This window comes from Rhinatrema bivittatum, chromosome 4, assembly GCF_901001135.1.
Source record: "Rhinatrema bivittatum chromosome 4, aRhiBiv1.1, whole genome shotgun sequence".
In the NCBI taxonomy this organism is placed as follows: Eukaryota; Metazoa; Chordata; class Amphibia; order Gymnophiona; family Rhinatrematidae; genus Rhinatrema; species Rhinatrema bivittatum.
The window spans coordinates 452,192,129-452,217,729 of record NC_042618.1 but is presented as its reverse complement, the minus strand read 5'-3'; the positions used below and the strand labels follow the sequence as shown (position 1 = coordinate 452,217,729).

The following is a 25,601-nucleotide window of genomic DNA, read 5'->3' as shown; positions in this document are numbered from 1 at the left end:
TAAGAGGTACACGCGGGCTTACATTTGTGTGCGCAACCCGATTCCAGGGTCGGCACGCGCAAGGGGGTGCACAATTGTGCAACTTGCGCGCACCGAGCCATGCAGCCTTCCTCCGTTCCCTCCGAGGCCGCTCCGAAATCAGAGTGGCCTTGGAGGGAACTTTCCTTCCGCCCCTCCCCCACTTCTCCCTCCCTTCCCCTACCTAATCTGCTCCCCAGCACTACCTAAAACCCCCCTTACATTTATCTTATAAGTTGCGCCTGCCTCCGGGCAGGCGTAGGTTGCGCGCGCCGGCCGACGGCCAGCCTGCGATCCCGAGCACAGCAGCAAATGACCGCTGTGCCTGGAGGCTCCGCCCCCGCCCCACCCCCATACCGCCCCACCCACTCCCCGCCCCTTATTCAAGCCCCGGGACATATGCGCAACACATAGCTTGCGCGCATCGCCGGGCCTATGCAAAATAAGCTTGGCACGTGTAAGCTTTGAAAATCTGCCCCATAGCGTCTTACGTGTGCAAATAGGAATTTACGTGAGCAAGTCCTACATTATTTTCATGTATAAAATATACATACATACAGGTAGATTTTCCACCCGCTGTACGTGTAAATTCGGGACTTTACATGCATGGCCAGGCCTTGCGCGCCGAGCCAATTTTCCACAAGGCCCGGCTACGCGCGTAAAGGCTGGTTTGCATACAAATGCCGGTCTTTCTGCAAGGGATGGGCCGGAGGGCATGTTCTTGGGGGGGGAGGGGGGCAGGCTGGGGCAACGCCATTGTTCGTTGACCTGGAGCCTTGCGCGCCAGCCAGCTGCCGGCACGCGGTACTTACTTCAGATCGAGAGCTGAAGTAAATTGCAAAAAAAGAAGGAAAAAATAAAAAAGGGTAACGTTTAGGGGTGGGAAGGAGGGGAAGAGGAAGAGAGGTTAGGTAGGGGGGTAGGGAAGTTCCCTCCCAGTCCGCTCTAATTAAGGAGCGGGAATTGGAGAAGGCTGGGATGTGTCGCCGCATGAAAATTGCCGAAATCTCCCCCCCTTGTGCCATCTGCCCACACATATGCGTGCAGATTACAAAATCCGGCGAGCATGTGCACGCGGCCCACGGATTATCACGAGCATGGTAAAAAATCGACGTGTCTATATTCAAAATCTACCCCATATAGCTTTAAAATAAGAAAAGTCACACATTTAATGCATTGAAATACTCACTTTCAATGCGTTGCGTGTATTCACACATAAGCGTACATATGCATGTATGTTGCAGGATAAACATACACATATTTTGTAGTACATGTGTATGTGATATACATGGGTTATAAAATAATATTGTACATCTCAACACAGTCATATACACACATATATGAAGACTTGCAGTTTTTTGAAAGTTACTCTCATACAGGCTCATTTTAAACGAGCGCAATGTGCACACATGAACGGAGATACTCTTGAATTTGCGCATGTGATTTAAAATACGCTTACCACGTGTAAGTATGCTCCTAATTTCAAGAGGTTACTCAAGCAGACCAACTTTGTGTATCTTCCATAGGACTTTGCCAGCTTTAATGTGCAAATGTATGCGAATTTTAAAACACTGTTGCATAAGGGACATTCCCAGTTTTCCCAATTATTCCACCAGTTTGCCCAGTCAATCATGAGGTCATCCATTCCCCTCTGGATCTTCATCCTGCATGCCCCCCAGTTGACCGGGACTCCTCATCCAGTTATTTAAGCCCAAAAACGTGAGATCCGCAGACTTGCTTCTCTTATCAGGAGCAGCAGTAAAGTTACACGGTTAACAAGACTCAACATGCTGTGGTCTCTGGATTTAAAATATGGTGTTACACACGTAACAGCTGGCCCCAGCCTGGGACATCCATGCCCCGCCCCTTTTACACCCCATAACTTTTATCTCGCGCATGTGCATATACGCACAGAAATCGTGGCTTTTAACATCCCTGTTGCACACATGCAGCCCATATACGTGTGTTTATGTGCATTTTAGCACAAGCAATGCTTTGAAAATCAACTCCTTTGGGACAGATTTTTAAAAAGTACGCCCACGTAGCCGCGTGTATCTTTTAAAATCCGGGGTCGGCGCGCACAAGCCTGCGCAAAATCGGCAGCCTGCACGTGCCGAGCCGCGCAGCTTGCCTCCATTCCCTCCACCCCCCGCAGCTTCCCCTCCCTTCCTCTACCTAACCCACCCCCCAGCGCTATCTAAACCCCCCTACCTTTGTTTGAAAAGTTACGCCTACCGGCCGCCGGTGCGCGATTCCCCGGCCCGGGAGCAGTTTCGGAGGCCTCGGCCATGCCCCCGAAATGCCCCCAGGCCGGAGCCCCGCCCGTGGCCCCGCCCCGGATGACGCGTCGCTGCGACACGCCCCCCAGGAAAGCCCCGGGACTTACGCTCATCCCGGGGCTTGCGCGCGCCACCGAGCCAATTCAACATAGGCTCAGCGCGCGTAGGGGGAGGTTGGGGCTGGTTTTCGGGGGGTACGCACGTATCTTACACAAGTACCCATTTGAGAATATGCCCCTTTGTGTTTTAGAGCAAATAAATTAAAAAATAAGTAAGATGTTTTTACTGCACGATCACGCAATATGTAAAATGTACAAAAATGTTAAAAAACAGAATTATTAGTGCAAAATTTCACGTTAATATATGAACAGCAGAAATCCAATTTCATCGCATGGGAGAGTGAAATGACACCAACCTTTTTTTTCTCCATTTCAGTTTTCCATATAAATGAGCTTTTGGCTTCACTTAATTAGATTTTTTTTTCTTTGTTTGATATTGCAATAGAGCTTAGTTTTTCAATCTTATGCATCTTCCACAGCAACTGGGCAACCAGAACGCATCCAACTGAGCATTAGGAATTAGGTGCCTAGATTGGAATCTTTGGAAAATGACTAGGGTTAATTTCATTGACACAAAATTATTCAGAGTAGTTAAATCACAAGTGGATTGTGATAAATTACAGGAGGAGCTTTCAAGACAGGAAGATTGGCATTCATATGGCAGATGAAATATAAAGTGGACAACTGCAAGATGATGCATATGGGGAAAATAACCCATGCAGAAGTTACACAATGTTAGGTTCTGTATTAGGAGCTACCACCCAGGAAAAAGATCTAGGCATCATAGTGGATAATTCATTGAAATTGCCAGCTCAGTGTACTGCAGCTGTCAAAAAAGCAAACAGAATGTTAGGAATTATTAGAAAGGGAATGGTGAATAAAACAGAAAATGTCATAATGCCTCTGTATCTCTCCATGGTGAGACCACACCTTGAGTACTATGTACAGTTCTGGTCACCGCAATTCAAAAAAATATAGTTGCACTGGAGAAGGTACAGAGAAGGGAAACCAAAATGATAAAGGGGATGGAACAGCTCCCGTATGAGGAAAGACTAAAGAGGTTAGGACTTTTCAGCTTGGAGAAGAGATGGTTGAGGGGGGATATGATAGAATCATGAGAGGTCTAGAACGTGTAAATGTGAATTGGTTATTTACTCTTTCGGATAATAGATGGACTAGGGGGAACTCCATGAAGTTAGCAAGTAGCACATTTAAAACTAATCAAAGAAAATTATTTTTCACTCAATGCACAATTAAGCTCTGGAATTTGTTGCCAGAGGATATGGTTAGTACAGTTAGTGTAGCTGGGTTTAAAAAAGGTTTGGATAAATTCTTGGAGGAGAAGTCAATTAACTGTTGTTAATCAACTTGACTTAGGGAATGGCCTCTGCTACTACTGACATCAGTAGCATGGGATCTTCTTAGTGTTTGGGTAATTGCCAGGTTCTTGTGGCCTGGTTTGGTCTCTGTTGGAAACAGGATGCTGGGCTTGATGGACCCTTGATCTGACCCAGCATCGCAATTTCTTATGTTCTTAAGCCTAGGCTCACTGCTTTCATTTCAAATGGATGCAACGAAAAAAACTTTGTTTCATTTGGGTGGCCCCCGATTTGTTTCGGGGCCCTCCAAATGAAACAAATTGTTCTTATTCATCATGTTTATGATATTCATTTGAAACGAACACACATCCCTAATGAAGATACTAAGTTGTACATTTAAAACTAATAAGAGAAAATATTTTTTATTCAATGCATAATTAAGCTCTGGAATTTGTTTCTGGAGGATATGGGTTTAAAAGAGTTTTGGACAAATTCCTAGAGGAAAAGTCCATAAACCATTATTAAGGTGGACCTGGGGATATCCACTGCTTATCCCTGGGATATGTAGCATGAAATCTCTGAACCTTTTAACATCCTGCCAAGTACTTGTGACCTGGATTGGCCACTGTTGGAAACAGGATTATGGGCTTGATGGACTTTTGGTTCTGGCCCCTTATGGCAAATCTTATGTTCTTAAGTTTCAGATATGATTCTATATTTGTAACTCAACATTGCGATGAAATGCATACTGATATAATAGTGAAGTTTCTAGGAAGTTATGCGCATAAAATTAGCATATAAGCTTGCAAGTAACTTGTTCTCGTTTACATGTTAATTTATAAACATAAAAAATATGCCCATATTTTCACTTTCATGCATATATTTAAACACTCAAAAAAAGAGGAGGTCTGGGGCATTCCAGGGCGGGGCTAAGAGTTGTACCTATAAGTTGCTATAGGTAAATTGAAAACTTATTTACACAAGTTTATACCTGCTAAGTAAAGGTGCCAGGCCCAGTGTACAGATGCCACTATTAAGATGGCGCCGCGATTGGAGCCTGAAGAGAGGCGCGATGGCACTCACCGGGGGGTCTCAGGTGGATTGCAAGGCATGCCATGGTGCTTCCTCACGGTGCCAAAGGTTTCCTCAGTACCGGCGTCCAGCTGATGACCTCGCCGTGACACCGTCTCTGTGAGATGATGCCCTCACCACGACGGCAACTATGAGGGCCTCATGGCGGTGGTAGGCAAGAGGTGGCTGTGGCGCTCCCTGGGAAAGAGAAGGTGCTCAGCTGAGAGGCTGGGCGATGGGAGGCGCCGGGCATGGATGAGGGCGGGACGGGACGCGATCGGCAGGCTCAATTGGGCAGTTTGAAGTGGGGGGACATCCGGGGGCAGGGCCTGCAGCACGGGCGTAGGATGAATTGGGAATGTGGCCCATGAGTCATCCCTTTCACTCCTGCTCCCTCTGCTGCCGCCACTGCTGCCTACTGGGGAGCTCTCCTCCCCCCCCCCCCCATCGTGGCTGCCCCAGAATCTCAACTCAGACTAGTTTGGCTTTATTTGGCTTAAATCGGCATTCAAAAAAAAAAAAAAGGAAGGAAGGAAGAAATGGGCTATTGAGTCCATGCCCTTAATTTCAATTTTTTTTTTTTTAATTGGTAAGCAGGGTAGTGGCTTATTTGTTCATCTGCCCAGGGCAGCCACTCCGCCATTGCAGGGTTGTGAGACAGGACAGCCATGCCATGTGGCTGCAAGGTGATGGCCCTGGTCTGCCACTCTTCCTAGAGGAGAAAGTCCGCTATTGCAGCACTGTTCACTAAGGCGTCAGGGAGTGTGCTGCCTACTGCTTTTTCCCATGGAGCCATCAGCCCTGGTGGGATCAGGGGCTGCCAAGGAGGTCGTTGGGAGGGGTCCTGTGCCCGGCTGCAGGGATTTGTTATTTATTTATGTACAGTATTTATCAATCGCTATCACAATAAATTTAAATTACTAAAAAAAAATGTATATAAAATCCTATATATTACAATCCTTCGGAGGAAGAGCACCAGGATGCGTTCTGTGCAATGGGGGAGTGGGACTGTGCCTACAGGGAGGTGAATCCCGCATGTGGTCACTGCACCCCATTGGTTCCTGCAGCCAGCCCTCCAGCCTATCGCATGGTCGCCATCTCCAGGTGAGTGTGCCTCGACCCATTCTGCCTGGAGGCAGGTGGTACCCGGCTGGTTGGGCCCAGCCGAGTAGATACCCAGTCCCCCGTTACCCAATGCCACCCAGCCAGGTCTGAGTTTGGAGACCAACTGAGGCTGTACCCTCCAGTTGGCCAGCCTGGGCATACACTAGCCCCCCTTGTCTCTAGCCTAGCTTTCCCGCACAGGGCTGATATTAAGGGGCTCCTTCAGCATCGAGAGCATGGTCTGCCACACAGGCCCCGTTGCCACAGCTCCAGGGTGAGGGACCCCATGGAGCTGGGCCAACAGTTTCTCCTGGTCCCTGTCACTCCTGCACCACGTGGTGAGGCATTCTTGGACCCAGCATCAGCCCGGCGGCAGCAGTCCTGGGGACACCCTTGTCCTGGGACTCAGTTCAGGTTCCACCTGCTGAACCATCAGTGCCGTCTTAGGCAACAGAGGGTGAGTCTCATGCTGATAATGCTATTATTGAAAGTGTCAAGGGTGATGACGACAGGGTTAAGGGTGTGGATGATAGTGCCGAGGATGTGGTGCACAGGCACACGCACAGATGCAAGAGTTACTCTCGCTACGCTAAATCTTCTGCCAGTCGGACTTCCTCCTTGGCCTCCTCATCAGCTTCTCTGGGTTCTTCGGCGGTGGGGGTCACAGGGAGCACTGTGACCACAAATATGGGACTACTCACTTTAAGCACTATCATGCAGCTGTGGCAGGGTGTTCCCCATTCTCTATGGCATCCCATTAGATGCCATCAGTATGTCGACATATTTAGCTTATTGGAAAGACACAGGAAAGGGGAGAATTTGCAGAAAAGTTGCAGGCAGCACAAGCCATTGGCCATTGCTAAAAGAGCAGCAAGAAATATAAACAACTGGGTGCATTCTTTTGATCGACTGCCACCTATAGTGGGCAGGGTCACTCCCTTTCAGCACTTGGCGATGTGATCTTACCTGGACAGGATCATCATCGCACACTGAGCATATGAGGGATTTGCCTGGCTCAAACTACGTTGAGCAGTTCAGGGAAAGAGTGGCTGACACTACGAGCATGTCCTGGGGCTCCCCCAACATGGAGTTATGGCTTGCTCATATGACAACGAGGAATCCAGATGTACCATCAAGCAGTCAGTCCTTTCAAGGTCAGGGCAACTCCTAGGGTCAGGAACGTCCGGGGGAAAGCCACCACAGAGGCGTGTTGGCATTTTAACAGGGGGAGGTATTCAGCTCAGGACTGCAAATATAAACACATCTGCACCACCTGTGCTGCCAATCACCCTGCCACCAAATTCCCCAGGAAGGGGGAAATACCGATTTTGTGACAGCCTCAATCCTGGTCCGGTGGAGAAGGCCCTAAGGGATTACCCGGATCAGCAGGCTGCTGCTACCTTGTGGGAGGGCTTCAGGGACGGATTTAAGATAACTTATGGAGGACCCTTGGCCATTACCCAGTGCAAGTTCATTACAGTGATGTGAGAAATGTTGGCAGCCAAGAGAAGCCAGGGTAGGATAGCAGGACCATTCCAGGACCATGCTTTCCTGAGATGGTGGTGTCACCCTTTGCCATAGTTCCTAAAGAACAGCTGGGTAAGTATAGGTTAATAGATAAACCTTTCTTACCTGGCTAGCAGGGCCGTCAAAGACTTCATCCCTCAGGATTCATGCTCGACACAGGACGCATCATTTGATAGCACACTGGACCTCCTTGGTGACTGTGGTGAAGTGGCCCTCATAGAGTCAGTGGCCCTCTATAGAGTCAGCTTTCCGACTCCTCCCCGTGCACCCAGACAGCTTCCCCATTACTGGTGCTTATTATCTTGATAAGTGTATGCCCATGGCTTGCTCCATTTCCTGCACCTACTTTGAGGCAGGGGCCTCAGCAAATTAGTGGGAGAACATCCCGGGAAAGTTATTTGGGCTACTTGGGCTCTATAGCGAGGGTACCTGAGCCGGGAGGAGTGTTTCTAATTGGAGGCAGTGCTACCTATGACTGTTATGCTGTCATTTATCCCGCTTGGGACTGTCAGCCAGCAGCAATGCTCAATCTGCCCCTAAAAGGTTTTGGTGCAGTAACTGATATAGAAAAATGGAAATTGATGACCTCAGGTGCCCAGCAAAATATGGAAATTGTTTGCAAAGTAAAAGTGGGCAGAGTTTGTATAATTAGATTGTCAATGAATTTAGGAGGGGAGGAGGGGCAAGGGAGAGAGGCTGGGTTATTGTGCTGCAACTCTTTAAGTCAGATGCAGAACACATGTGTAGAAAGCAGCCGCGTGACCTCCACTGCATCCGTGGCTCAGAGTACCCATTCTGCAGCTGCTTGCAATCACATTATATTGCTATGCAGTCAGCGGCTTAAAAAAGCAAAACCCCCTCCAATTTCAGCAGCATGAGGTTTCAGGCCTATGGAAATTAATTATAGGTCAGGATCACTGTGTTTAATATTACTGTTTCTTACAGAAAAATCATTACCTATCACTAGGAAAGGAGATGCTGTTCCATTCTAAATTGGTTTTATTGCTCTTTTAGACCTTTCATTCCTAAACGCAGTACAGTAGCACAAAATAATAAGTCTACTAGAAACCATGTTATGAACAAATGCAATATAATCTGTTATTGGGGTCTCTCCTTTACCAAGTAAAACTGACACCAGGAAATTCAGGGCTTAAGGGGTGTCACTGCTGTGGGATGGGATGGGCTCCGCTCGCGGCCTTTCGGGTGTCACCGCTGCGGGATGGGCTTCGCTCGCTGCCTTAGGGGTGTCACCGCTGCGGGATGGGCTCCGCTCGCTGCCTTACGGGTGTCTCCGCTGCGGGATGGGCTCCGCTCGCGGCCTTTCGGGTGTCACCGCTGCGGGATGGGCTTCGCTCGCTGCCTTAGGGGTGTCACCGCTGCGGGATGGGCTCTGCTTGCGGCCTACTGGATGCTCTTGCTTATCGGCCGCAAGCAGGGTGGGATCCACTTACTAGGGGTGTGCATTCATTTTGAACTTAAATGGAAAACGCAACTTATTTTTTTTTTTTAACTTAAAAAAGTGATGAGGCGTAAACGATCGGATTTCCAACTTATTCAACATAGCTATGTTGAATACGTTGGAAATCGCGATTGTTGATCTAAATAAAAATTTAAACCCCTCACCCTCCTTAATCCCCCCCCCCCAAGACTTACCAAAACTCCCCAAGCTGGCCAAAAGTTCCGTGAGGGACCGGGAGCGGACGCATGGGGAAGCACGTGACGTCGGCGTCACTCCGACGTGACGCCGACGTCACGTGGTCCATCGCGGTTCCGCTCCCGGACCCCTCGTTGGGCCCAAAAGGCACTTTTGGCCAGCTTGGGGGGGTCAGGAGGCCCCCCAAGCTGGCCAAAAGTGCCTTTTGGGCCCAACGAGGGTTCCGGGAGCGGACCCGAGGGGAGTCACGTGACGCCGCGTCACTCCGACGTGACGCCGACCTCACGTGCTCCTTGCAAAGGAGTTCAGAAATGGCGTCCTGACCCCGCTGGACCACCAGGGAGTTTTGGTAAGTCTTGGGGGGGGGGATTAAGGCAGGTGAGGGGTTTAAATTTTTATTTGCACATATGGACATAGACTCAACTTATGGAATTCTCCATATGTCCATATTGACCGCAAATGACCCCCCCTTTCGACTTATGGACTTATGAACTTAAACTTTTGGTCTGCACATCCCTACCACTTACGGCTCGCCACATGTTCCTCCTATTTCTTCTCCGTCTGATCAGGGGTTGAGTGTTCATTACTTTTCGGTCGCTGCATGTTGGGCTTCTCGATAGCACCTCCCTCCTGGCTGTCATCCGGGGCACACTGCCCCCTCACCCACCCCCCTTAGTGTGCCACTGGCCCTTATATTATGCTTAGTACAATAACATGTACCCTAGTCTTGCAATTGGTGTTTTAAAGGTGACGTAAGGGCCTATGGGAATTAAACTGCTATAGTCTGACAGTGCTGGTAATCTGCAAGGGGAAGGCAGAGGTCCTTTTTAAACTTCCTAATATTAGGGGACGGGGGAGGGGGGCAGAGCCAACTCTTTACTGCAGTGATGAGAAACAGGCAGCTGATGGAAGCCTTCTTTTATATTTTTGTTTTTAATTAAAATATTGCCATAAGGTGCACTGCTTGGATTTTCAGCGCAGTTGGAGAGATGCAAGTCCAAGAGGTGCTACAGAATAGGGATGTGAATCGTTTTCCATATCGTCTTAACGATAGAAATCGTGTGGCAGGGCAAGAAAATCGTCTTAGGCACGATTTTTTAGGTAAAAAATCGTTAAAAATCGTTTTTTCCGATTAGTGCGCACTAACTCGAGTTAGTGCGCACTAACGGGAGTTAGTGCGCACTAACTGGGAGTTAGTGCGCACTAACTGAAAATGATACAATTTGACACTTTTCAGGTCAGTTAAGGTCAGTTTAGGAATGAATATGTATTCCTATTGGCTGCCCTCTTATTTATTCATGTTACCAAGTTTCCTACTGACAGTATATGGGGGATGGGAAATGGAAACAGTTGGTAGCTTGACAAAACAAGTAATGTGATCAGTCAATGTGACTAGAACTTGTGCCCTAACCCTGATACCAGGGGTATTGTGATCTTCCTGCACACAGTGCCCTATCCCTATTAATACCAGGAGTGTTGTGATCTTCCTGCACACAGTGCCCTATCCCTAATACCAGGGGTGTTGTGATCTTCCTGCACACAGTGCCCTATTCCTGATACTGGGGGTGTTGTGATCTTCCTGCACACAGTGCCCTATTCCTGATACCGGGGGTGTTGTGATCTTCTTGCACACATCCCGGTATCAGGGATAGGGCACTGCATGCAGGAAGATCACAACACTCCAGGTATTAATAGGGATAGGGCACTGCATGCAGGAAGATCACAACACTCCTGGTATTAATAGGGATAGGGCACTGCATGCAGGAAGATCACAACACCCCTGGTATCAGGGATAGGGCACTGTGTGCAGGAAGATCACAATACCCCGGAGGAGTGAGGGTCAGGCAGCTCCCCCCTGTCTGCGAAGCCAGCCTCTCACTAGTAATGCAGGGAGGGAGCTGTCTCAGACTTCACCATCCTCCCCCCCCCCCCTCACCCACACACCATTCACTAGCTGGGACATGGGGGAAGTCAGGAGTGAGGGTCAGGCAGCTCCCCCCTGTCTGTGAAGCCAGCCTCTCACTAGTAATGCAGGGAGGGAGCTGTCTCAGACTTCACCATCCTCCCCCCCCCCCTCACCCACACACCATTCACTAGCTGGGACATGGGGGAAGTCAGGAGTGAGGGTCAGGCAGCTCCCCCCTGTCTGTGAAGCCAGCCTCTCACTAGTAATGCAGGGAGGGAGCTGTCTCAGACTTCACCATCCTCCCCCCCCCCCCCCCTCACCCACACACCATTCACTAGCTGGGACATGGGGGAAGTCAGGAGTGAGGGTCAGGCAGCTCCCCCCTGTCTGTGAAGCCAGCCTCTCACTAGTAATGCAGGGAGGGAGCTGTCTCAGACTTCACCATCCTCCCCCCCCCCCCTCACCCACACACCATTCACTAGCTGGGACATGGGGGAAGTCAGGAGTGAGGGTCAGGCAGCTCCCCCCTGTCTGTGAAGCCAGCCTCTCACTAGTAATGCAGGGAGGGAGCTGTCTCAGACTTCACCATCCTCCCCCCCCCCCCCCCTCACCCACACACCATTCACTAGCTGGGACATGGGGGAAGTCAGGAGTGAGGGTCAGGCAGCTCCCCCCTGTCTGTGAAGCCATCCTCTCACTAGTAATGCAGGGAGGGAGCTGTCTCAGACTTCACCATCCTCCCCCCCCCCTCACCCACACACCATTCACTAGCTGGAACATGGGGGGAAGTCAGGAGTGAGGGTCAGGCAGCTCCCCCCTGTCTGTGAAGCCAGCCTCTCACTAGTAATGCAGGGAGGGAGCTGTCTCAGACTGGTATCAGGGTTAGGGCACTGTGTGCAGGAAGATCACAACACTCCTGGTATTAATAGGGATAGGGCACTGTAAGAGATGACTGTAGTAGATTGAATAAAGATCTGATGTTTCTGCTCTCCTCACACCAAACAAAAACAACACACAAGCAGAGAAGCCCTTCTTACAAAGCTGAGCTAGTGAGTTAAGTAGGAGGAAAAGTAAACATACTGGTGCCAGTGTGGCTACTTAAAAAATACACTTACCAACAATCAATTACATATATTTGAACTGTGTACAGTTCCAGCCAGGACCACCTTTCTAAAATGCACAGTGATTGGCAAATTCAACATGCACTAGCATTTCAGGTGCCTGCTAACAAAAATAATAAACAAACAAGTTCTAGTCAGGTGAGTGCTGATCATTACATTACTTTTTTTGTCAAGCTTCCAACTGTTTCCATTTCACATCCCCCCAACCATATTGGTAACATCAATAGATAAGAGCACAGCCAGCCAATAGGAATACATACATACATATTCATTCCTAAGTGACCTTTACTGACCTGGGAAGTGTGAACACTTTGTTTCATTTTCTGTTGGTGTTCGTTAGTTTCCAGTTCCATTTCCCATCCCCCCAACCATCACCTCAGTGGTAACATCAATAGATAAGAGGGCAGCCAGCCAATAGGAACACATATTCATTCCTAACTGACCTTCAGTGACCTGGAAAGTGTTTATTTGTATCATTTTCAGTTAGTGCGCACTAAATCGAGTTAGTGCGCACTAACGGGGAGTTAGTGCGCACTAACACGATTTAACGATTTTTAACGATAAATCGTTAGAATTTCTATTGTATCGTGTTCTATAACGATTTAAGACGATATAAACATTATCGGACGATAATTTTAATCGTTGAAAAACGATTCACATCCCTACTACAGAATATTCCTTCTGCCATGGAATAATTCCCTTCCCCTTGCGGATGGTTTTCAACTCATATCTTTCTCTCCCCCCCCCCCCCTTCCCTCGTCACCTCTTTCTACTTTGCAGTCATGTTTCACTCTCAGAGCCAGGATACTGAGAGAGAGAGAAACTGCAATTATTCATAAATCTGCTTGCATCCAGACTACTTAGGGGCATTTAGAAGCTCTCGTAAGGACTCAAATATTTGCCAGCTCCTGGGCAGAAATGGTATCCTAACCGGAGGAGAAGTTCTCTCTTTCTGTAGCGGGTTTTCCGAGAGGTATGAAATAGAAACATGGCTCCTCAGGCTTTTATTTTTTTACTAAAGTCTTCCGCAGAAAATTAGCCAGGCAGAGCAGTGACCAGATTTATCTGCTGAAAAGCCGCAGACACCCGCATCACTTTGGGCCTCATTTTCCAAGCCGCTCGCACGCGATGAGGGACCTTTCTCACGTGAAAAGTCCCTTATCGCGTGCGATACCAGGATGGGGGCGGAGTCGGGGGCGGAGTCGGCCCCGGAAGAGGAGGAGTCGGGGCGTCACCGGGGCCGACTCTGCGCCGACGCTGCGGACAGCGAAAAGGTAGGTGCTTTTTCGCTGCCTATTTCGCTCCCAATAGCTACACCTCCTATGGTGGCGCTATTGGGTGTGAAACCGGCAGCGCAGGCCCGCCCCCCGTTTCGGCCCCCCACCCCTCATCTTCTAAAGTATCACAGGCCTGCGATACTTTAGAAAATGAGGCCCTTTGTGACTTCTCGTGTCATTTCAACAGAACTGCCCCCTAAATTTGCCAACAGATTGAAAAAGGTCTCAATTTACCGAAACAAGAGCTGGGCGGGAAGTCATTTGACTCTGTGCATCCTCAAGAAGTCAGCAAGGGGAAATGATGTGGCACGCATGTCGCTTTCTTCGTTGCAGGTAAATAAAGCAAGACTTCCTTTTTGGAAAATGACCCTGGTAAACGTCTGCAACCTCGTCAATAACATAAACAGCCCAACAGAGGAGGCAGGGGAAGCAGGCGAAGAGGAGCACGCGATGAGGAAAGCGTTTCCAGCGGCGGCCGACGGCTTTGACTTGGAAGCCATGCTGACCACCTATCAGCTCCAGAAAGTCTGCCACAGCAGAGCTTTCCAGCATTGGGAGGTAACATTAGAACTCGCATCCCACAAGTCCTTTCTTTCCCACCCGGACCCCCCTCACAAAAAGAAAATCTTTACTGCTCCCTCCCCCCCCCCTTCCATTAACTTTTTTTTTTAAACCCTCTTGCCCTGAAAACTCTTACATGCATTTTGCTATTAATAAGTTGTACGCTATGCAATATTCTTTTCCAGGGATTTCTTTTATGCTCTGACTCTTCTGGACGTGACCGAACATTAAAAAAAAAAAAAACACCAACCCTCCAGACGGGAATGTCTGCATAATGCTTTGTTTGATTGCCTCAAGCAGAATATGCAGTCTTGGACTGTACTTGATCCCTGACTCTTGATTAAATAGCATGTCAGTCTTGCGAAGGTAGTGGGAGGTTTTGTCTCGGAAACTTGCTATAAAATACCTCCATTACTGGCACGAACTAACACAGCGGGCAGTAATCATACCAGAAAGCTTGTGCACTGGAGCGGTCATGGGTTCAGCCTCTACAGCCCTCAACGATAACGTCTGTGGGAACCATTCTTGAAAGAAAGAGAGTGTCTGGTAACGCAGAAAAATGTTTCATTCCCATGCTTTAGAGCACCTATAAGTATTTTATAATTGCTTTATTACTTTAAGTGGTTCCTATAATTTTCCATTTTCCTTGAATAGGTGTCAATCCATTCTGATAGAGAAGATAATTTTTACCAAATTGCCTAGCATATTGTTGTACTAATGGCACTGTTTAAAGGTGAGCATGATCCAGCCATAGAGCAGTTGTATTTCTGTTTTTTTGTTTTCCAGTTTAACCCCCAGAAAACAGCCCTGCAACAATGTTGGAACGGCTCCAGGGCTGTACAATTAAAAGAAATAATAATAATAATAATAATTGTTGGGGCTGGCTTCCCGATTCACATGGCAGGGCTCTGAGATTTTCCCATCCCTCGGGGCCCAGTCAGGCGAGGGTGTGCGGCTGGCTGGCTGCTGAGGCCTGCAATGGGAGGCAGGATGACTGCCACTGCAAAGGAAAACCCCTACTGGGCAACCAGTGTCACAGAGAGTGTGCCTCGGAGGAGGCATAACCTCCAGCCCTGGGGCCCTCCTGGCTTGAGAATTACTGTCCATGTAGGGGCAGGGGTGGTAGAAACTACTTCAGATTTCCGGGAAGCAAAAATAAACTACAATGTAAAAAAAAAAATCAAAACCTGTGAATCCGAAAACATACAAGCCAAGGAGCCCCTTTTTCCTTTTGAATCCTCTTTATCGCAAAACAACATGAACAGAGAATTATTTACAATACAAATGCACTGGTCTCGTAAACTGAACAAAGCAATGTAACGTTTTCAAGGCCTGACCGTATAAGGAACCATGGTCTATGTTCAAAATCGTGGTGCTATGCCATTTCCCCCCACCCCCAAACCCTCCTGAACCCCCTCCCATGTTCTTCCAAAAGCCTAGCGAATCCTGAATCCATCTATGCCTAGACCATGAACATGCATTCATTCAACTTCCATATCTACCTCATCCCCCCCCGTCCGCCACTCAAGAACTCCCACAGCATTACCAAGTTGTAGAATATCCCATTCCTGTCAATATTTCTGTCTTGTCAGCTGGTAGGGATTCAAAGAATAATTGCCATGCATGCACATAAACTTTGGGTGCCTTATGCACTGCCAATTTTACAACTATCCTTTCCAATTGCATTTATCATTTTCTCTCGCCATAAATTAGCATGGAGGAGGAATATTTTCCATCCAATTGTGAGAAATACAGCTGCAAGACCCCAGTAAAGCTAATCCTATAAAATGCGTATTTCCCTTAGCCAATAAAGTAGCAATTTGCCAAAAGTAGGGAACTATCCAGAAAAGGAATATTGATTCCTACTCTTTGTTAATTGTCAAAATATTATAACATGGGTAGCCGAGATGCTTAGCCCATCCACATGCTTCACTTCCCTTTCAATATCATAATAAAACCAAGACAGTACATTTGGATAAATAAGACCGCAGCTTTATTGTGTAACGCATGACCTGAGCAATAACAAAGAACCCTAGATCCCCTGTACCTAGAAGCCGAGGTGTCCCCCCATCGCCATCCCCCAGCAGGGACCACCTACGACCCACCTGGGCCTCCAACTTCTGACCCTCCATAACCACGACCCAACAAGGAAAGGGTGGAGAGGCCCCCTATGGGAATTAGCTGCCCATGACCATCTCTGGCTGTATAACCAACATGCAGCCCCCTAGCCAGAGCCGGAGGAACCACTAGGCGAGCTAGGCCTGTGCCTAGGGCTCCACGATTTAGGGGATGCCACGGCAGGCGGCAGAATTTTGAAAGGGCAAAAAGTGCCCTTTCAAAATTCTGCCAGCCCCCGCCTCACTGTGCCACCCTCCCGATGCCCCCCTTATGGTCCAGCGGAGGGCCCGGGAGCGATCTGCCGCTCCCGGGGCCTCGGCTGCCACTAAGCAAAATGGCGCCAGTGGCCTTTAGCCCCTATCATGTGACAGAGGCCAACCAAAGGCTCCGGTAGCCCCTGTCACATGGTAGGGGCTAAAGGCCACCGGCGCCATTTTAGTTAGTGGCAGCCGAGGCCCCGGGAGCGGCAGATCGCTCCCGGGCCCCCACCTGGACCATCAGGTATTTTGTAAGTTTTCTTTTGGGGGGGAGGAGTCGGAGCAGGAACCGGGGGCGGGGCTGGGGGCGGCACGACAGGGGGGGCAGCACAAGGCTGAAGGTGTCTAGGATGCCCAATCCCCTTGCACCAGTCCTGCCCCTAGCATACCGGCAGTAACCCCCAGATCCAACACTAGAAGATTAACTTCCACTTAGGCAAGGCCCACAGCACCAACCAACAAATTGTCTTGGGTCACTCGCCCCCATGCTGCAACTAAGCAGAAGAGCAAATATACAGCAAACAAAGCATCAGGACATAGAAAAAAAGGGGAAGGGTCTGGTGCCTGCTGAGCCAGGCAAAAGGAGGTCCCTAAAACTAACCCACTCATATAGCAAGAAAATTCAAACCTCAAGCCACGCCTCCCCAGAGCTTTCTGCCAATCAACAGCAACCACCCCACCAGGCCACAAGCCCTCCACAATGAGGCACGTCCATCTCTTACTCATTCCCATCCCCAGTCTGCTTTCCTTAGGGGTACGGGCTGGGCTAGGCAGTTATGGCAGTTATGGCAGTTATGGCAGTCAAGACTGGGGCTCGGCAGTCTCTCAAATTCTCAGAGAAAGCAAACATCTTCTGATGTTATTAAAAGGTTATGGACCAACGCACCCCTGATGTCTGTCCTACACTTATTATAGGTACTATCCTCTTCAACCAAACCCATTTTATCTCTCGTACTGCAACTACAGGCAGATCGTGGGCTTCTCTAAACATTTTCTGTATATCCTCTGTTGTCACTTCCTCCCCAGCTCTCTTTTCCAAAAGGCTTCCAAATCTGTAAGACTTTCACGCGCTATCTTCTATTTGCAAGTCGCATACCACAAAGATATAGAGTTTTTAACCACCAGCAGCTTGCTCCATTAATCCCTTATCTTGCCATTGTCTGAACATCAGGTTCTCTCTCTCATCCCAGCAGAAAATCAACATTACCTTGATTTGGCAAAAATCTGGATTTCTCTGGTGTTAATCCTCACTTTTTATGAAAATGTTGTTACGCCATCATACTTAATCGAAAAAAGAAAAAAATGTTTTGACTGAGATGGGCGCATATTGAAATAAGGAAGACATAGTAACCCCAAAGGAGAGAAAAGCTACTGCATTTATTCCATTAGTTTTAAACTTTCATATTTACATTTTACAGGGTGGCCCATGGAAAAGTAGCCCACCTCCAATACCAGTGCATTGGAGGCAGGCTACTTTTCCATGGGCCACCCTGTACATTTGATTTCCACATAAAACACAACTGTCATGCAGTGTTCTATAGTCTGAGATTTGGGAATTCCAAACCATCTAAATCATTGCTCCATGTTAACTTGTCAAGGCTTCCCTGAGTCTCTTACTTTTACAAAGAAATTATAATAGCATTGCCTTCAAAGACTGAAGATCCTTCTGGGTGAGCCAATGTGGTTAACTTTAGCATCCTATATAACAGCTTAGGTGATCCCACTATTTTAAATTATAAGAACATAAGAACATGCCATACTGGGTCAGACCAAGGTTCCATAAAGCCCAGCATCCTGTTTCCAACAGTGGCCAATCCAGGCCATAAGAACCTGGCAAGTACCCAAACACTAACTCTATCCCATGCTACTGATGCTAGTAATAGCAGTGGCTATTTTCTAAGCCAACTTGATTTAAAGCAGATAATTTATCCAAACCTTTTTAAACCCAGCTACACTAACTGCACTCACCACATACCCTGGCAATAAATTCCAGAGTCTAATTGTGCATTGAGTGAAAAAGAACTTTCTCCGATTAGTTTTAAATGTGCCACATGCTAACTTCATGGAGTGCCCCCTAGTCCTTCTATTATCCGAAAGAGTAAATACCCAATTCATATTTACCCGTTCTAGACCTCTCATTATTTTAAACACCTCTATCATATCCCCCCTCAGCCGTCTCTTCTCCAAGCTGAAAAGTCCTAACCTCTTTAGTCTTTCCTCATAGGGGAGTTGTTCCATCCCTTTTATCATTTTGGTCGCCCTTCTCTGTACCTTCTCCATCGCAATTATATCTTTTTTGAGATGCGGCGACCAAAATAGTACACTATTGTATTCAAGTTGTGGTCTCACCATGGAGCGATACAGAGGCATTATGACATTTTCTGTTTTATTCACCATTCCCTTCCTAATAATTCTTAACATTCTGCTTGCTTTTTTGACTGCTCAAGCACACTGAATCGACGATTTCAATGTGCTAACCACTATGATGCCTAGATCTCTTTCTTGGGTGGTAGCTCCTAATAATGGAACCTAACATTGTATAATTATAGCATGGGTTATTTTTCCCTATATGCATCACCTTGCACTTATCCATATTAAATTTCATCTGCCATTTGGATCCCCAATTTTCCAATTTCACAAGGTCTTCCTGCAATTTATCACAATCTGCATGTGATTTAACTACTCTGAATAATTTTGTATCATCTGCAAATTTAATTACCTCACTCGTCGTATTTCTTTCCAGATCATTTATAAATATATTGAAAAGTACGGATCCCAATACAGATCCCTGAGGCACTCCACTGCCCACTCTCTCCCACTGAGAAAATTGTCCATTTAATCCTACTCTGTTTCCTGTCTTTTAGCCAGTTGGTAATCCACAAAAGGACATCACCACCTATCCCATGACTTTTTACTTTTCCTAGAAGCCTCTCATGAGGGACTTTGTCAAAAGCCTTCTGAAAATCCAAATACACTACATCTACCGGTTCACCTTTATCCACATGTTTATTAACTTCTTCAAAAAAGTGAAGCAGATTTGCAAAATGGCCATACTGCCGGCGCCATTTTGCAATACGGCAATACGATTCGAGTGCAGGAGGTCGCTCCCGGACCCCCGCTGGACTTTTGGCAAGTCTTGTGGGGGTCAGGAGGCCCCCCCAAGCTGGCCAAAAGTCCCTGGGGGTCCAGCGGGGGTCCGGGAGCGATCTCCTGCACTCGTGACGTCGGGGGACAGGAACCAAAATGGCGCCGGCGCTACCTTTGCCCATATGACAGGGCAAAGGTAGCGCCAGCGCCATTTCTAATAACGCACCCGTGGCCCGAGAGTGGAAGATCACACTGGGACCCCCCACTGGACCCCAGGTAATTTAAGACATTTTGGGGGGGTTCGGGAGGGTGGGGGATTTATTTTAAAGGGTCGGGGTGGGTTTTAGGGTTGTTTTAGTGTGCCGGTTTTCCCGCCCTCCCCCGATTTACGATTTACACGATTTTAAAAAAAACAAAACCGCAATGATCCGATTCCCTCCCCCCCCCAGCCAAAATCGATCATTAAGACGATCGATCACACGATTCACATCTCTAGCCGGTGATAAGTAGGGAGCCTGATGGAAATTTAGAAGAGGGCAGTCGTTGCAGGTGGTGGCCCAAATTTGTTTTGTTTTTTTTTGGAGGGGGCATGGCCGCTGTGGCCCCCGCTTTTTGATGCCTATGCCACATTATGTGAGTGGATGGCATTTAAGCCACAGCAGGGTCTATGGACCAGGACACAGCAAGACAAACATTATAGGCCAAATTCTGTGGGCGGATAACATTTAAGGCTGCAATACAACTTTTTGTTGCGCTCTGATGAATACTATAGCTAAACATAATGGGGTAGATTTTAAAAGCCCTGCGCGCGTAAATCCTGCCTGGATTTACGCGTGCAGGGCACTTACGTGCCGGCGCGCGCAAATCCCCGGGATGCGCGTAAGTCCCGGGGCTTTGCTTGGGGGGGCGTGTCGGGGGCGTTTTGTGGTGGCGTGCCGTGGGCGGTGCGGCGTTCGGGGTGTGTCCGGGGGCCTGTCCAGTGGTGTGACAGCGGTCCGGGGGCAGGGCCGAGTGCTCCGGCACAGCGGCCTGTGCCGGGGCGCGTATCTTTTAAAATCTGGCGTACTTTAGTTTGCGCCGGTTGCGCGAACAAAAGTACGAGCGTGCGCACTTTTTTAAAATCGGCCCCAATTTATTGTTGACTACTGCAGAGCCAGTTTAGCACAGCTGTCAGCCTGTGTTATTTCTTTATTACTGTTTGACTCTGCTGTAGGTTAGTGGTGTGCACAGAAAACATTTTAAGGTGAATTTGCAAAAGATTGATCTCGGGGAAAAATTAGCATGTCTATGCATGTAAATAGCATGTATCTACATTTATGCTATTTTTTTAAAATTCAAATGTACATGTGTAAATGTACCCGTGCAAAAAAGGGCCGGTCTAGGAGCATTCTGAGCAGGGCCAACAGTGATGCATGCAAGTTGCTATTTTATAAGAAACTTTTGTGTGTAGATTTGGCTGCTTATATTTACAGCTGCTCATTATCTTCTATAAGTGATGGTAAACGTCTTTATTGTGAAGTACTGGGTGGATAGGGGATCTGGGAGAATTGGGGATTTTAGGCCAAAGAACCAGGAGGATCTTGTTGGTCTGCACATCGACTAGGCAAATTGGTGGAGTAGTTGATAAAACTGGTCACTTCCTTCATGCGCGCATTACAAAATTTACGGACTTATAGGCGTAAAAACTGACTTTTTTTGGGGGGATGTGCTATTTAAAATATGCATGTAAAATCTCCAAGTGTACATTTTTTAAACTGATAGTAAAAATAAGCATGTACAGCAGTTCAATACCACTTAGGGCCTCATTTTCTAAACTATCGCAGGCCTGCGATACTTTAGGGAATGAGGGGCAGGAGGCCAAAACGGGGGGGGGGGGGGGGGCGGGCCTGTGCTAGCCAGCAGCGATCGCACCGTCGTGGTGCGATCGCTGCCGGTTTTGCACCCAATAGCGCCACCATAGAAGGTGTAGCTATTGGGCGCGAACTCGGACGCGAAAAGGGCCTTACCTTTTCATCATCCGCGGCGTCTTCGCGGAGTCGGCCCCGGTAACATCCCGACTCCTCCTCTTCCGGGGGCCGACTCCGCCCCCATTTTGGTATCGCGTGCGATCCATTTAGAAAATAAGGGGCGGATTTTCAAAGGCCCGCGCGTGTAAATCCGGAAGGATTTACGCGCACAGGGCGCCGGTGCGCCTATTTTGCATAGGCCGCCGGCGCGCGTAAGTCCCGGGGCTTCCTGTCGGGGGCGTGTCGAGATGACGCGCCGTTTAGGGGGCGGGGCGTGGTGTTTTGTGGGCGGCGACGTGGGCGTGGTTTCGGCCCGGGGGCGTTCCGGGGGCGTGGCTGCGGCCTCCGGAACAGCCCCCGGGACCGGACCACGGAGCGGGGCACCCGGCCGACGCGCGCATAGTTACGCCTGCTTTCAGCAGGCGTAACTTTGCCGACAAAGGTAAGGGGGGGTTTAGATAGGGCCGGGGGGGTGGGTAAGGTGCGGGGAGGGCGAAGGAAAGTTCCCTCTGAGGCCGCTCCGAAATCGGAGCGGCCTCGGAGGGAACGGAGGCAGGCTGCGTGGCTCGGCGCGCGCAGGCTGCCGATTTTGCGCAGCCTTGCGCGCCGACCCCAGATTTTATAAGATACGCACGGCTACGCGCGTATCTTATAAAATCAGGCGTACTTTTGTTCGCGCCTGCTGCGCGAACAAAAGTACGCGCTCGCGCAACTTTTTAAAATCTGCCCCTAAGGCCCTTAGTTGGTTATCTTCTGACTTAAGTGGCCGCTTTTCTGCTACATAGCCAGATAAGTCTTAAAAGTGCAACTTATCTAACAGGGTCATTTATCAAAATGTATTATTGCAGGCGTTAGGGCCCTAACACATGCATTATTTATCACATTGTGAGGGGTATCTAATATTGTATGAGAGAAGAAGAGAGAGAAATAAACTCTTTGAAGACTTGTTTATAAGTCAACTATTTATACCACTATAGGAGGGTCAACTAGTAACTTGAGGTGAGGTTTTGGTCTAGGGTTTTGGGGCCAGTTTTACATGCAAAATCAGAGGTACAAACAGCACAGTACATAATCAGTAAAGATTTGATGTGATTTGGAATGAGGAAAGATACACAAAGAAGAGATTTCTACAATGTACTCTCACCCTAGATTGATAGCACTAAATTAACTTAAAAAAAAAAAAGTTAAAAAAAAAGAAAAATGCTGGCAGTCAGGTGCAGGAAACGGACACTTAACTAACAAGGGTCTGTTTCCTGAACCCCCTGGCTGTGCAGCTGTGTGGCGTTTAGGAAAACCGACGCCGAAAAACTCGGCGTCGGTTTTCCTAACCAGCGGATGGCCAACTCCATTTTATAACATGCGCGCGCTGCCGCACGCATGTTATAAAATCCAGGGTCAGCTCGTGCAAGGGGGTGCACACTTGTGTATCTTGCGCGCACCAAGCCCAAGGGGAGGCCCGATGGCTTTCCCCGTTCCCTCTAAGGCAGTTCCGAAATCAGAGTGGCCTTGGAGGGAACTTTTTTTTGGATCCCCCCACCTTTCCCTCCCTTCCCCTATCTAACCCACCCCCCGGACCTACCTAAATCCCCCCCCCCCCACCTTATTTGATGGAGTTACGCCTGCGGAACTTGCGCGTGCCGTCCACTTGCCCCGGTCCCGCTACCGGACCACTGCTGTGCCCCCGGCCCCTGCCCCTGGACTGCCACCATGCCCCAGCCCGCCCATTTTTGAAAGCCCCGGGACATATGCATGTCCCGGGGCTTGCGCGCGCCACCGAGCCTATGTAAAATAGGCTCGGTGTGCGCAGGGGTAGGTTTTCAGGGGTTACATGAATATCTTACACGCGTAACCCTTTGAAAATCTACCCCAATTATTGCATCGGCCCCTAAGTATGATAAGTCTTAGACTTATCCGGCTATCTTAAGTTCTGACTTCTTCAGCTAAGTATCTACTTAACTTGAATATCTATTTGTGCATATTTTTTACACGTGCCCAGATGTTGCAGGCTGGATATACACATGTTTTATAACCCACGTGTATATAATACACACGGATTATGAAATACTGGAGTAAATCTGCACGCAGGTTCTTGTGGCCTGGTTTGGCCTCTGTTGGAAGCAGGATGCTGGGCTTGATGGACCCTCGGTTTGAGCCAGCATGGCAATTTCTTATGTTCTTATGGACAGATGCTCAGGTGTTTTAAAGTTATCCTCCCCGTGTAGTTTCTTTTCGGATATGATGCTGTGGATATCTCATCTTTATCCTTTGATTCATTTATTTTCTTTTCATTTTTAGCATGTGCTTTGTTTTCCCAATGCATGTATGTATTTGCATCGTGCATGCTTTTTTACAGCATATGGACTTGGGTGACTGTGTGGACATAGTGGACGCTAAAACTGTTAGCTCATGGTAAAATGATATAAATGGCAAAAATGATATTTTTGGAGTCGTTTCAGACTGGGAAATAATACAAAACAAAACATGAAGCATCACTGGTGGTTTCATGTCATTTTAACATGACAGGACATCCCACCTAGATCTGGGGTGTATGGAAGTTGGCAAAGACAGCTTGGGTCTGTGCTGGAAAATGAGAAAACATGCCATTAAATCGTGAAAAAAAAAAATCATTAAAATGATATAGGGTATAATTTTTACACCAATGTATTTTTCTGACTAGACACTGTGTGAAATGTACTGTATTTGAGTGGGAATTCCAGTGGGTTTGTTGGCAGAAAACATTCATAATTAAAGTCATAAGTTGGTCTTGTGAGTCCACTTTAGTTCATTTTGTACAGCCCTGACGTGGGGGGTATAACTCAAAAGCTGTCACAAATCTTTTTTTATGTATTTATTTATTTAGAATTTTTTATATACCGACAGCCGTTTGCACAGCGTATCGGTTTACAGATAACTTAAAAATTTTGGCAGTGCCATTACATAGAACAATAACTAGTCAACAATAGTTGACTTTTAAAGTTAGGTCAGAAACAAATGGTGTCACCTACAGCTTGTTGGCTTGGTCTTTATTTCTGCATATTAATTGACCCCTCCCTCTCTAGATTTTGATTATTTATTTATTTGTAACCCGCCAATGTTGAAGCATTACGTGGCAAACCAAGAAACCTACCTAATCAATAAAGAGAATACAAAGACCAAATGCTTCCCCTGTTGCTGATAGTCTCTCCTCCTCTCTTGCAGTTACCTCAGCAAGACGTTCTTGAGCCCGGAACCACGAATCGCGAGAAAGATGAAGTAATAAAGAGAAAAATCCCTTACATTCTGAAAAGACAAGCGCATGTCAGTAAAGTCAGAAGACCTTACATCCTCAAAAGAAATTCTTATTACTGACATAGTATAAAAAGGAGAGAGAAAAATATATATTTAATTTATAAGTAACTGTGCCTCCCAGTTATTTTTGTTAAAATAGAAAATCATATTTATGTGGAAAATATATTATGAAAAAAATTATCAACTTGGTAACATAATTGTGTCTTTTTTTTTTTTTTTGCTAGTGTTGTTTTCTTATGTGATTTTCATTCTCAAAGTAAAACATAATTGGACCAATACATTTTCAAATAAATCTAGTTTCTAAGCATGATTTATTGTATACAACTGAGATTTCAGAATGTTAGTTACATTATATGTTGAGTGTTTTAGAAATCGTTACCTGACATCCACTGGAAGCGTGATGTTTACATTAAGAAACATGAAACTGAAGATTGTTGCCATGAAACAAAAGATTTATAACCTTTTATTAAAAGATGAGTAATATGTTATATTTTCCAATTCCCTTTTGGCTCCTAATATTTCTTCAGACAAGACACTACTACCATGAAACACAACCAATCACCAGGTTATATATTACATAAAGACAATAGAAAGTTTAGTTGTGCATATTAAAAAAAAATTAGTAGTTATGTAAATGATTTTTAACAAAGTTGCATGTCAAGAAGAGAAAACCCAATCATAGCTTGGTTGCTACATTGCAAACTACTTTCCTTTCTACCTAGGCGGGATTTGATTTGTCAAAACTCACAGGCATCCAGATCTTCAAACAGGCCTTTAGTTAGCAGGTACATTATCAATGGATGTGTAAAACAACCGATTCAAGGATCACATTTCCAGAGTAAGCATGCCTTCCAATCATCCTGGAAAACATCTAAATGGAAGACAGGAAAAGCTGAAGCAATTTGAGGTCCCCAAGTTCAGCAGTCAAGTGCAGAAGTCATTTTGTCGA

General features: G+C 47.3%; 1 protein-coding gene across 1 annotated transcript in view; it reads left to right on the top strand.

Annotated features, from left to right (window-relative positions):
- The window catches only part of NTS (neurotensin), a 72,539-nt gene extending 47,415 nt beyond the window's left edge, over positions 1 to 25,124 (top strand). The window contains exons 3-4 of the mRNA XM_029597075.1: positions 13,669 to 13,893; positions 24,563 to 25,124. Of these exons, the coding sequence (XP_029452935.1) occupies positions 13,669 to 13,893; positions 24,563 to 24,712 (375 nt within the window). The 3' untranslated portion in view covers positions 24,713 to 25,124. The remainder of the gene's footprint in view (positions 1 to 13,668; positions 13,894 to 24,562) is intronic.
- The last annotated feature ends 477 nt before the right edge of the window (positions 25,125 to 25,601 follow it).